At 42.3% G+C, this 14056-nt stretch overlaps 1 protein-coding gene across 1 annotated transcript in view; it reads right to left on the bottom strand.

The window, feature by feature from the left end:
- ASB4 (ankyrin repeat and SOCS box containing 4) overlaps positions 1–12907 on the bottom strand; it is a 57388-nt gene extending 44481 nt beyond the window's left edge. Inside the window, exons 1-2 of the mRNA XM_023750668.1 lie at positions 12656–12907; positions 1515–1814 (exon numbers count right to left, since the gene is read on the bottom strand). Coding sequence (XP_023606436.1) covers positions 1515–1814; positions 12656–12842 — 487 coding nt within the window. The 5' untranslated portion in view covers positions 12843–12907. The remainder of the gene's footprint in view (positions 1–1514; positions 1815–12655) is intronic.
- Positions 12908–14056: the final 1149 nt, after the last annotated feature.

Here is a 14056-nt window from a genome sequence, read left to right as displayed (position 1 = left end):
CCAAGTTTGCCCTTCTCAACTACACTAATTGCAATAGCTTCCCTGATGTTCTCCCGGCGTCCATTCTTGGCCTCCTCCAACCCTATCCTATATAATAAAAGCCTAATATGCTAAGTGTCCAGTCGTCCGGTTGACTGGTCGACCATTCAACCAACCAAAGTGTAATATGCTAATGATATGCTAAGGCCACTCAACTGCTCGCTATGACATGCACTGACTACCAGGGGACAGACAGTCAACTGGTAGACCAGTCGCTATGATGTGCACTGATCACCAGGGGGCAGATGCTCTGACCAGTAGGTTAGCTTGCTGCTGGGGTCTGGCTGTTCAGGATTGGGTGAAATGGGGCCAGACACACCCTGGAACCCTCCTGCAGTCCCTCCCCAGACCCAAACGTGCACTGGTGGGGTCTCTCGTCCTGGCCTGTGCCCTCTCGCAATCCTGGACCCCTTGGGGGATGTCAGAGAGCTGGTTTCGGCCCGATCCCACAGGCCACTCCCCTCAGGAGGGGACTGATTGGGCGCGAGCCTGTGGCAATGGGTCCGGAATGAGCAAGAGTGGCAGGTAGGAGATATAGGCGGCATTGGACTGGGGGTTTCAGCCCAATCCCGGCAGGCCACCCCAAGGGACCCCACCTGTGCACTAATTCATGCACCGGGCCTTTACTTTCTTCATAACTACAGAATGATGAATTTAAGTGAAAATTAAACCATGTCATTTTCTTGCTTAGAACTCTTCAATGGCTCCATTTCTAATCCCCATACCTTGGCCTCCAGCAGGTCATATGTGGTCTAACAAATCCAGTGTCATCTTGTAACACTGCCTTCTACCCTCTTGTCCTCCCACCCCAACCCCATAACCATGATACTCTAGCCTCACTGGCCTTCTTACATTTGTTGAATATTCCAAGTTTTTTGCTCTCCTAGAAACTTTACACATACTATTTTCCAGATCTAGACTCTTCTTCTTGGATCCATTTCCTTTTAATGGCTAGCTATTTCTCTTATAAAGGTTCAGCTTACATATAATATCTTTAGAAAAGTCTTAAACATTTTGTAATAGTTCCTACATAACATTCTCTTTCATAGTGTCTATTTTGCTCTTTTCCCAATTGATAATTTTATATTTATGAATTTATTTTTATAACATTTATCTCACCTACTAGAATATAAGCTCCTTAAAGGCAGAAACTATTTTTTCTTTTTCATTTACTTAGCAGATTACCTGATACATCATAGGAGCTAAATAAGTACTTGTGTAAGTTAACAAGCATCCAACAATTTAAAAAAAAAAGATTCCAAAGAGATAATCACTGAATGTCCTACACCAACATAACATTATCCATCTGTCTGTCTGTCTGTCTTTCTATCTATCTATGTATTTTTAGGGGCCCCTGACTTATGCTTAATGTATGGATATACCTACTACATTGTCTGAGATAAGACAGGATCACCAAGTTTCAAATCCATGAATGTGCAAATAGATGACAATGCCAGCCACCCAGAAAGGCTTACCTCTCCAAACCAATTGCTTGGCACAGAGAATGGAGCTTGGAGTTGTACAAAAGTGTAAAGCTGTGTGTCCACTTAAGGAGTAGCTATTGAGCTTGGCTCCATGGTCACAAAGGATCTTAACACAATCCAAGTTGGCCATTTCACAAGCCACATGAAGAGGAGTTTTCCCATTGGGTCTACAGTTGATTGTAGCATTGTGGTCCAGTAGCACCAAAAGACATTCCACGTGACCAAACAAGACAGAGAGATGCAGGCCTGTTGCCCAAGAAGACTTTAACTTATAACTAGGCAACCAATAACCTGAAAAAGAAAGGGAAAGTTTAGCTTCTTGGCCTAGGATTTCCCCATGTTTTATGAGGATTTTTAGAGTATTTTACTTTGGTCACATTTATAAAATTGGGGCAGGGAGATGATTCAGAAGTTGTAAACTAGTAACTAATGGGTCTACAAATGCTTAGTTAAGTGTCATATTTGGATGTACAAAGGGGGACAGGTGCTCTTGAGTTCTTACTATGTCTACCAGCCTCTATTATTTTGTTCTTTTACTTACTTTTCCTTCCTAGGTCTCCCAGGCATTTGAGTTTGAGACCTTCATTTTTGTGATGGCATTTTATTTTATACTAGGGGCCTAGTGCACAAATTCGTGAACCTTGAAAGGAACTGTGGGCTGTGAGGCTGCAGTGGGCACAGGGGCGGGTCTCAGCCCATCCTCCATGCCCCTGCCTGGCCCCTCCCACTGCGGCTACTGGTCTCCTGTCTGCTGGCAGCCCTGCTCCCACCGCATCCGCTCCCATGCGCTGATAGTGCTGGCCCCACTTGTATCTGCTGACGGTGCAGAGCGATTGGGACAGGCACCAGCAGTGGGTGCGAGCAGCAGCTACCAGCCCCAAGCACCCCTCAGGAGCATGGGGAGGTGGAGAAGCCCTCAGGGGTGATCGGGGCTGGTAGCCGAGGCTCGCATCCACTGATGGTGCTGAGCGATCGGGACCGGCGCCGGGCGCTGGCAGCGGGTGTGAGTGGGCCTGGCGCCTGCAGCAGGTGCGAGCACTGGGTGGGACTGCGGCACACAGGAGCAAAGAATTTTCAGTAACCACCAGAGGCTGGCTCCGATGATGGCGACCAGCGCCCCGCCTTGGTCTGGCGCCCCCACTCACCTGCTCTAACATCCTGCTGCAGCCGATGCCCGCTATGTTCCACGCTCTGCTGCCTGCTGCCAACACCTGTCAAGTTCTGTGTGCGCCTCCTGGTGGTCAGTGCACATCATAGCGACCAGTTGTTTGGTTGTTCGGTTGTTCTGCTGCTCAGTCTATATGCATATTAGCCTTTTATCATATAGGATTTAGCCTTTTATTATATAGGATGGTAAGTTACACAAGACTCATCTATATATAATATAAAAAGCCCTAATATGCAAATAGACCGAACGGTGGAACAACTGAACAACCAGTCGCTATGATGTGTACTGACCACAGGGGGCACATGCGAACATTGTGGGTGTTAGCAGCAGGCGGCAGAGCGTGGAACATGGCGGGCATCGGCTGCAGCAGGATGTTAGAGCAGGTGAGTTGGGGCGCCAGACCAAGGCGGGGCGCTGGTCGCCATCATCGGGGCCAGCCTCTGGTGGTTACTGAAAATTCTTTGCTCCCGTGCACCATGGTGCCACCGGGCGCTTGCACCTGCTGCCAGCGCTGGCTCCTCTCGCACCTGCTGCTGGCACTGGAGCCACCATTCGCACCTGCTGCTGGCACCTAGCGCCAGCCCCAATCACTTGGCACTGTCAGTGGGTGTGAACAGTGGCTGCTGGCCCCAACCGCCCCTCAGGGCTTCTACACCTCCCCCTGCTCCTGAGGGGCAATCAGGGCAGCAGCCACAGCTTGCACCCACTGATGGCACCGGCCATGTTCGCATCCGCTGCTGGCATCGGCCCCAATCACTCTATGCCATTAGCAGGTATGAGTGGGGCTGGCACTGTCAGCGCATGGGAGTGGCAGCAGCGGGAGCAGGTCTGCCAGCAAACAGGAGACCGGGGTCGTGGTGGGGGTAAGGAGAATGGGCCGAGACCCACCCCTGTGCCCACTGCAGCCTCATGGCCCACAGTTCCTTTCAAGGTGCATGAATTCATGCACTGGGCCCCTAGTATTTAAGAATTTTTAAGATCCCAATCATTGTCTTGAATGATGTCAAAGATTTAATTACAAGCTTAAAATTTTTATTCCATCACAGCTCTTTTCCAAATAGTTGTGGCTGTTGTTGCCAATCTAAGGTGCGAAAGTATTTGATGTTTTTACAAAATTTGTCACACCAAGATTTTATTTGCCTGTTTGTCAGTTTACACAATACCTTTTTCCAAAGAAGAATTTAAGGCAACTCACAAATTTTACACTAAATTTTTTAATAACCTAGAAAATAAGTGCAAAAAAATAAGGTAAGAACATAAAAAGAGGTCAAGGGTAAGATAGGTACACAAAATTCACACCATATCTACACACTAGAACTGCATTGCAAGTTTGCCTTTGAATTTCCTAGAAGGAAATAAACAGGAAAACCTATGCTATGCAATTAACTATGCCCACAAACTATATACAAATTAATTGGTCAGGAGGAGCATAGTTGTTCCTAGAAGTGAGATCTTAGATAAATTTTTCCCATTAGTTGGAAATGTTTTCTCTCTCTCTCTTTTTCTCTCTCCTTTTCCCCTCTGACCTCTGACTTCTGAACACTGGGCTAGTTCTTTTTATCTAAGGCTCCAACATTGCCATATTTGACAAGCTATAACAATATCTTCATGAACCTTCTTTCAATGTCAATACCCAGAGCCATGGCATTAAGCTCACTATGAGTGGGGACTGAAAATAGGTACAGAAAGATGAAATATAGATGGCAAGATGAAGATGCAGAGACAGCGAGAGAGGGAGAGAGAGAGAGAGAAGGAGAGAGAGGGAGAGAGAGAGAGCGAGAGAGAGAAAGAGAGGGAGAGATAGAGAGAGGGAGAGGGAGAGAGAGAGAGAGAGAGAGAGAGAGAGGCAAACAAGAAGAGAGAGAAGAACATCGATTTGTTCCATTTATTTATGCATACATTGGCTGATTCTTGTATGTGCCCAGACCAGGGATTGAACCTGCATATTGGGATGATGCTCTAACCTACTAGCTACCCAGCCATGGCTCAAAATACAGTTTACCATGGATAAATCAGAAGTTTGCTTTCAGGTTACAAAAATTCCACTATATACATACTAGGTAAGCAGACTATGATTTAATAGTAATTTATTTGAGGAAAGGCCTGTGGATTTGAGTTGACAGTAATCTCAAAATGAGCCAACAGGGGGATGGAGCTGCCAAAAAGTTAATACAATCGTAAGTTTCATAAATGAAAGTGCAGGGCCCAGAACAAGTGAAGTAAAGTTGTATTCTTCCCTGATTAGAATGAGGTCAGAATAAATCTAGAATACTGTGATATTTCTGAGCATCTGGGGGCACTCAGAGGATGAAGACCAGGGGATCAAGTATTAAATTCTCTCATTTCAGTGAAAAACACTACATATGTGCTCCTCCTGGGTATTTATCCTACAAGTATAATCACTCAAGTGTGAAATGTGAAACTCTTTGTGAAGGGTATGAAGTTCCATACCCTTGGCCTATAGACAAAAACATACACTATCACATGCACTACATTACAGCATTGTTCTTGATGGCTAAGGATTACAAACAACCTCAGTGTATATAAATTATGGTACATCCATACAATCTAATACTACAGAGCCATTACAAAGAAGGGGCACTTCTGTGTTTACTGATATGGAAGAATCTCAAGATATGGTATTGAGAGAGAGAGAGGCAGGAACCTGAACAATGTGTATAATATGCTATCATATGTGTATATATTTATAAACACCTAGAACAAGAGACTGGTTACAGTGGTGGTCTCTAAGAACTGGGGGTCAGGGAACTAGGCCATTATTTCCTTGTCCTTGAATGCCCTCTTTGAACTTTCAAATTTAGTGCCTTGTGGATGTATTCTTACTTATAAAAATAAATAAACTATTGTCCCCCTATCCAAAGGGGGGAAATAATTTAGTTTAAAGAGGCCAGTTAGAGGGTCATGCATAATGCTCATTAATTCTGAAGTAATGAAGGAGCCCAAACCAACGTTTATTTTTCTGCAGCCCACCTTCTAATGCACACACACACACACACACACACACACACACACTCACATACACACTTTAATCCCTTTTTCATCCCATCAGAATTTTAGGGCCATTTTACTTTCTCTTCTTCCCAAATCTTCCATTATTTAAATCTGCTCTTTAAAAAGAAATACGAAGTTAATTCACGCTAAGGTATAATGAACTGAGGATGGTTTGAAGTGTGACCCTCTTAGGATTATCTGAATTTGGGTAGAAATCTGTATTCGACAAATAGAATTAAGTTCTAAGATGCTAATTTGAGATTATTGACACTGAGAAGGGAAAGTATTTGGTGATATGGACTTTCCCTGGCAGAGACAAATAGTATCAGATAGTTGGGGAGTGCCAGTCCTGTGCCTGTAATGTGTGTGTGTGTGCGTGCGTGTGTGTGTGTGTGTGTGTGTGTGTGTGTGTAAATAAATATGCACACATAATCTATGTGTATATATCCATTTATACATCTTTATGTAACTGTGTACATTGCATCTGTGTTCCAAACAGAGTTGTTAAACTATATGGTATGCAACCTACTTTTGATAATGAATGAATCACTTTTGACATTAATACTCCATCAGTCATTTTCATACTCAAACTTCCTCAACAAGCAATTTGCAAAGGCAGTCTTTTCTAACTATCTTTGAGAGAAGCTGGTTCCAGTTCTGAAACCTGGGGTGTGTTTTGCCTGCCGATTAGCAGCAAAGATTAAACAGCCCTATGCAGCGGCTGATTGGAAATTCATGCCTGCCTCTGCAATGGGAAGAAAAATGATCCCTGAAAGGAAGCAGCAGAGAGCTGATTAAGAAAACACCATTTTGATGTAAAATCAAAGACACACAGAATGTTAGCGCTGGAGGGAAGATTATCCAGTCCAAGTCTTTCATTTTCCAGATGAGAAAACTGCCACTTTCGCAGACTGCTGGAGCCATAAGTCTCCTGCCTCAGTCCAAGCTAATGGACTCAGGATATCTGCAGTGCAGGGTTTCCATCTGTCTTTGTCTTTGTGGAAGCAGAATAGGTTCAGCGCCAAGCCTGCTTCACAAATCACGAGGAAGGAAAGAAGATCCCAGATTCATCTATAACATGTCACATCTCTGGTTTGGAAATGCCTTTGCTTGTTGATTTCTTTCTTCCTCTTAAATTCCCAATAGCACCTAGAGACTCTATCCTGCCCGTTTATTACATGCATCCATCATCCGTGGCCTCGCAGTCAGTTGCATCTTCGTCTCCTATAATAATTAACCGGTACATTGGGCTGGGACAGCCTTAGGTCCTGGAATTCAGCCGACCCCCTGCATGGACTTGTGCACCTCCCTTAGATGGGGATGTGTGTAGCTGGGTGGTGCCCCTGATGGGAGAAATAGAAAGAGGACAGATTGGTGTAGACGACAAGGTCTCCTGGAGTGCATCTTGGAGCTGGGTTGCAGAACTTTGGTGATGGTGTGAGGGGAGGGTGTTCTGGATAATTCAACTCTGAGTACAGCAGAAAAGCCTGCTGCAGACAGAGGCAGCCCATAGCCAAGAGGCCACCCAAATACAATCACCACCTTAAAATGACCTGAGGCCACAGGTCACTGTGTACAACCGTGTCCTTTCCACCACACCTGCCCTCACGGAGGACCAAACCTGAGGCAAAGCCATCTTCAAAAATGCACAGTCATGCAGCGCCTATGAACGTACTGGTATCCATGTTGCTATGTCAAGAGATCTGAATTTGTCCTCCAAAATACAATCACCCACAGGCACAGCCTGAGAGAAATACGGTGAACCAGGCAGATTCATTTTTCACTCCCTCCCTTGTTTCCACAGCAGAAGGGTCCCAGGACTTGAGAACCTAGAATGTGATTTATTTTTAGCGTTTGTCTTGGAAAGGGCCCCTCTGCTCACCTCTGCAGGTGCCAGGCTGCCGTTTGATTATGTGCTCAGACGGCAGGAAGGACAGGGTGGAACAGAACCTGGGAACAAAGCTGCTGCGGGCAGTGAAGAAGCTGCTGCCTCCCCCAAATGTCAACCACACGCGCGCGCGGGCCCCAGGTCTGCCGTCTGTGCAGTGGCTGCTCCTGGCAGAAGACCTCTGCTTTTTGCAAGGAACTTAACTGAGGATACGAGGGCACAGGTTCCTTCTCCTCTGCGAAAACCCCACAGGGAATTTCAAATCCAGGCCACGGCCATGTGGATTTAAAGTGTCTAGTTCCTTTTACCTTTCCCCAGACCATGACACGTTATCCGTGTCTATAATTCCCCTTCTTAATCTCAGAGATTATCAGCAGGCACAGGATTTAGAGAGGGTCTTGACAGAGCCTCCACTTTACAAATAGGATAATATCTTTTTTTCCCTTCTTTTTTATTATTCCTCAGCTGAGGATTTTTTTTTCTTCCTTTTTAGATAGAGTGGAAGGGAGGGAGGCAAGGGGAGAGAGAGAAACATCAATGTGAGAGAGACACATGGATTGGTTGCCTCCCACAAGCATCTCGACTGGGGCTGGGGATCTAACCTGCAACCCAGGTACATGCCCTTAACCGGAAATCGAACCCAAGACCCTTCAGTACGCAGGCCAACACTAGAACCACTGAGCAACACAGGCCAGGGCTAGGATAATATCTTGTACGGATTAAGTAGCATAAAGTCCGCATGTTTGAGTAACTAACAAACAGAGGCCAACTCACATCCTGGTTTCCCCAAATCTTAACTTTGAATCCAACGTCACTTGTAGGTGACAGTTCTGAAGGAATGTTAGAAGCTTGACCCCAACAAAAATGTGCAGACTAATCCCGTGTGTGTTTAGTTTACATCAGAAACCAAAGAGAGCTGCCGGCGCAGCTGAGTAGGCCCAGGGCTCAGGAAACCTGGCAAGGAGCAGAGGGGTTGAGCCATCCTCGGGGAGAAGACTTGATCCCGCTGCAGGGCTGGGGGGTGCACGCACCTCGGGTAAACCTTCGGCTAAGCCCGCGCCCTGCAACAGTTACCAGCTCTGATGTTATCTGAGTCCAAAGAGCCCACACCCGAGAAGCCGCCGCTGTTACAGCCAAAGATTACACGCCTTGCTCGTGGCTGGATTAGCAGACATTTGCTCCAACTGTGTCCCTGTATTTACACAGTCCTGAAGGATTAGAGACCGCAGCACAAGTCTTGGCTATTTGTTAATAGCTAATATTTTCGGGATAAATTTCAGAGTCTTCCCAGGAGAGAGAGAAGGGAAAAAAGTAAGCTTGACATGTAAAATTGAAAAGAGAAAAATTTGAACACCAAGGAATGGAAAAGAACCCCACAAGGGTCATAGGAGAGCTGGAGAGTGAATTTCTGGCAAACAGGAAAATTAGGTGAAAAAGAGATTATTCATGAAGAGAGTGGAAATAAGAGCGTTTAAGATATTTGGATGGCAGGTGCTACTTAGTAAAGTAGATAGAGTGCCTGCCAGAAAATTTTCCAGTGAAATCATTCATTGGTTATTTTAATTAAAAATATCACTACGGACCAAAGAACCTGTGGCTAAGGCCATAAACAGAGGACTTGACTGCATTATACTGATTAATAAAAGGACTCTGGTTAACCTTGCTAACCAGGGAATTTCATCCCAAACAGATACGGATGATATTCTGTCCGGATCATATGTAAGCCAGGACTCAATCATCTGAGGGAGAATTGAGAAATGGAGTTGGGGAAAACCTTTGGGAACAGTGCTATGGATGCTCATGCTTCCACTATTCTGAGAAGCAATCTGAACAGCTTTGAGTTTTCTTAGAGAACCAGCTTTTACCCTGTAAACTGTGTTCTTGGAATATAATAAACTTTATATCATTGACATGCCTGGGCTATTCAGCTATTTATTGCATTTAGAAGTTTATAAAAGTTGTTCGCGTGTGTAACTTTTCTTCCCATTTTAAAGCGATCGTCTGGGAGATGTCATTTTGCTTACTGGTGTTTGCTTTCAAGACCCATATCTCTGCCCTTTTCGAGGCCATATCTCAAATGCCAACCAAAATGTTTTTCAATGTTTGCTTTACAAAGTGTGAGAGAAGTTTTTTAAATTAATAAAACATGACTTCATCTGAAGATTGAATTATGAGGTTTAAAAATAACTTGACCCAATAAAATGAGATCTAACTTTAAGAATCATGAGTAGGTGCTGGGGCTAGGCGTGTCCCACAGTGTGAGCCTGAGCTCTGGACGCTGGCCTCTAAGTCTGTTCTCTATCACAGGGGAAATAGAAGCTCCTCAATGAGATGGGGAAGCAGAAGTGAATTTTCTATATTTGCTCAGGAAGTCAACTTTTGATAGCTGGTGTACCAATTAGATTGTGGATTTGAGGGAGCAATGTTCACATCCCAAGTTGATTTCTTTGCCAATAGAATTCTGAGCTGCCTTTCCAAAAATTATAACCTCATTTTCATACTGGCTTTAGACATACTATCTTTAGGGGGGAAATGTGGTCACGCTTAGAAATCCTGTGAAAAGTGCTATGATATGTCCTAAAAAAAATAAACATGGTTTGGGATTAATTGTGCTGCTGTTCATTTTCCGCAGGACAATCGAATGGTGAAGATAGATTATATTATTCATGACACAAGCAAATTTAGAGGTAGCATGGTATCTGTTATAGGTTTTACACATTGTCTTGCTTACTAAGACAGAAATAACAAGCCTGAAGGAAGATTCTCACACTTTAAAAGTAAACAAGTCATGTTCAGCTTCTTCACCTGGATGCTGGTTACATAGGATTGTTTATTTTGTGAAAATTAGTTGCACTCTTCTGATTTGTATACTTTCCGTATAGAGCTTTCCAAAGTGCTTTAAAAAAGTCAAAAACAATTCCACGTCCAGAAGTCTCCTGTGATTTAATAAAGCCTCACAAACTTGAATCCAGCACAGAAAAAGGTCTCATTAGAATTATTCAGAAAGGAACTAACTCAAACTAACTAACTAACTAACTGACCCGTGTAGCCTTCTCAGCTGTTCCCTAGGAATGCCTCTGTGGCTTTAAGAAATTGATACAACCACTTAGGTCTATTTTGCTTGGCTAGCAACTGGGATTCTATTTATCACTTCCACCATGACTAAAATATTAAAAGATTTGATAATTAGGCTGGAAGAGGTGTGAAAAAGTTTGAGGAAACTATGAAGAAAAAGGAGGCTTTAATTCAGGTTTCAGATTGCATATTCTTATACCCACATTCATATCCAACAGAGAGTGTGTATATTGCTTTCTATACGCACACAGACACATACAATTTCCTGCCTCAACCCTGAAGATATGACCATAAATCCTATTATTTCTGTGCATACATCCATCTGGCATGCGTAAGAACAGAACTGTTCCTTTCCTTTCCCAGAGGGTGTAATTTGCTATCTCCCTAATTGAAAGCCACATCACATAGTCCTAACACTATGAGAATACCCATTAGCATGAATGAAAATGTTTGCTCTGTGAGGACCGCAGGAGTCGGCTCACACTGACAGAAAGAATTTAAAATTCTTCTCATTTAGGAGGGATGACACCTTTGGAAGCAAGAGAAACAGCACCTTTCTTCCCTGGAGCCTGCCCCTAAAACTTCCTTTCGCAACCTCAGAACCTCTGCATGCTCAGGAGATGAGAAAAGGCAGTCTTCACAACTCAGGGTCAGACAAATTGCCCACCGACTTAGACCAAAGTTATTTTACATTGGGCCCTATTGTAATTCCTTTTTTAAAAACAAAAAAAAATCTCTTAAACATGTATTGAGCATTCAGATCGTCTTTCACGGAACAAATCCATGTGAGGAAAGTAACCTCATTTTATAGTATCCTCTCTTTCTGTTTAACAGAACCCCCCATCAACTACTTTTTTAAAAACAGACCTCATTTTTATCTTACAATCAAATAGCAATGTTAATTGATTATAAAGCCTTCAAGTATAAATTATAAACTGGCCTCAGCTATTCTGCCCTTTGGAACTCATAATCAGAATATAGTAAATTAATGTAGAACTATACACCCTTAGCATTAGTTGCTGAAAATTGGTGGTGCTGATGATTTATATATGCATGGAACGTATTTTAAACATGAACAAAGAATGGGTGTCTCTCTCTAAATGCCACATACAAGACCTTATCTATTTTATTAAACAGAAGTGATGTTGAACATGGTGTTTGTTTGCAGTCCGCTCACCAGATGGCCTCGCTACTCAAGTTCCCCCATAACTAGCTGATTTGGGAAATCAGAAGCTGTACTCTTCTAATTTATTTCTGATTCATTAACCATGAGTTCCAGAAAGTCCCTTGATTAAAAAACAACCAGTTCTGATTTTTTGTTATCCGTAGTTCTTCAGAACAGATAATCTGTATTAAGTATATCTACAATTTTGATCTATTATTCAAGGAAAAAAGTTAACTTTTTTTTCTGGTTCAGCTTTCCTGACTAAACTGAAAACTCATTAAAATGATGAGAACCATCAAGATGCATCAAGGCACAACCTTATGCATTCATTAACTCTCCAAATGGGAGCAAAATCCTCTTATTGGTAGAGAGGGACATAGAGATGACATATCTTTAAGTGGCTGTGTTAAAAGAGACTTATCTGTCTGTCCCCAAGCCACTCATACCAGCTGAGCAGTCTCTTTAGCCATAATCTAGAGATGTTTTCTTTATTCTATGTCATTATAGGCAAAATAAAAGTTAGAAATAGAAGGAAAATGCATTACTCAATATGATTGGCTAGGATTTCAAATTCCAAATATAAGGATAGAGAAAGGAAAAAAGAGAGACCACAATTTTTTTAAAGAAGTATATATGCCGCAATCTAGTTTAAAGAGAAAAGATTAAATTAGGAATATTTTTAAAATATATACTGAAAGAAACAATAGAGTCATTGATTGAGAGTGGGCGACTGACGCTGTGCATTTAAAAACTCCATCTTCTATCAATTTCACCAATTACACCTAAAACTTTTACCAATTACCAATTACACCTATAATTTTTACCTTGTTTATAAGATGCCAAAACCATATTCTGATCTTCAACTTCAAAAACTGTGTCCACATCTATTTGCCTTTGGATTAAAATGGCCTTCAATTTTCCGAAGTCATTTGACTTGAGAGCCTCCAGGAAATTTCTCTTAACTAGCTTGGCAGCTGCGGGTGTACTGACAGGGAGAGCAGTGCCGTCCATCCTTCCTCTTCCTCGGGAAGCTTGGTTGTGATTTATCAGGAGAGCGGCACCAAGCAAACAGGCACATGCTGGAGAGCCCACAAAGTGTCGGCTAATTTTATCCCAAAGTTATGCTGATCCGTTCTATTTATATAGGGATCATTTCAAACTTCAAAATATCCTTCTTGGCTGTCACTGCATTTTCAAGTCTTTAAAACGGGTTCTATACTGACTGATTCTTGAACCATACACCGTGCCAATATGAAGGAAAACCCTCATGATACTTTTCAGAGGATGAAATGTCACTATGATCAAAGTAATCCTGTGAGATTTAAAAGCTCTTACTGCTTCTCTTTCCCTCAGTAAAAACATCTGGTGCCCAACTGGAGATCCAGTGTCTTGCTCTGTTTAACCAATAGCCCCCAAAATAAATTTGTTCCAGTTGCTGATATGTGTGCTTCTGAAAAGCTATAATACTTTTGTAATATAAGCCTGCAAAATCAGGCATGGTCACACACATTCGAAAACAAACAGAGGGGTTTCAAGTGGCCTAGACTTGAAAACGTTCAAGGTCATAAAAGAAAGTGGGGTGGGATGCTGGTGGGCGAGGACTGTTTCAGATAAAGAGAGACTAAAGAGACAAAACAGCTACATGCAGGGCGTGAATGAATTTATTTAATCATGGATTTTTTTTTTAGTCAGTTAGAAAAGACCACATTGTAATAATTGTGGAAATATGAATATGGACTAGATATTGCTTGATACTATGAAATTATTGTTCATTTTAAAAGGTGTGGTAAACGTATATGGCTATTTAAAAGGATATTCTTATTCTTAACTGATACTTTAGGGGTAAATTGTTGTGATGTCTAAAACTTCTTTACAAAAAGTTCAGAAATATAAAAATAAATATACATACATACACACACATATACATATATAAGTATATGTGTGTATTTGTGTGTGTGTAAATAGAGGCAGAAAGAGAAAGCAAATTTAGCAAAAAAGTGTAAAGTTGGTGTCCACTATATTATTCTCTTAGCTTTTTCTCTAGGTTTGAAATGTTTTCAAATAAAAAGTTAAAGAGGAAAATACTCAATTTTTTGAATGTGTAAATCATGGAAAATTAGAAAATGATCATAATAAGTATTCATTTGAATGCAAAAAATCACATTTTATATATTGTTGGTGAGAGTCAAAACTTAAAATGATAATAGCATTTAATTCTTAGAATT

The sequence above is a fragment of the Myotis lucifugus genome, unplaced genomic scaffold, assembly GCF_000147115.1.
Source record: "Myotis lucifugus unplaced genomic scaffold, Myoluc2.0 scaffold_15, whole genome shotgun sequence".
Classification (NCBI taxonomy): Eukaryota; Metazoa; Chordata; class Mammalia; order Chiroptera; family Vespertilionidae; genus Myotis; species Myotis lucifugus.
The sequence above is the reverse complement of the archived record's forward strand: the minus strand, read 5'-3'. Positions and strand labels throughout refer to the sequence as shown.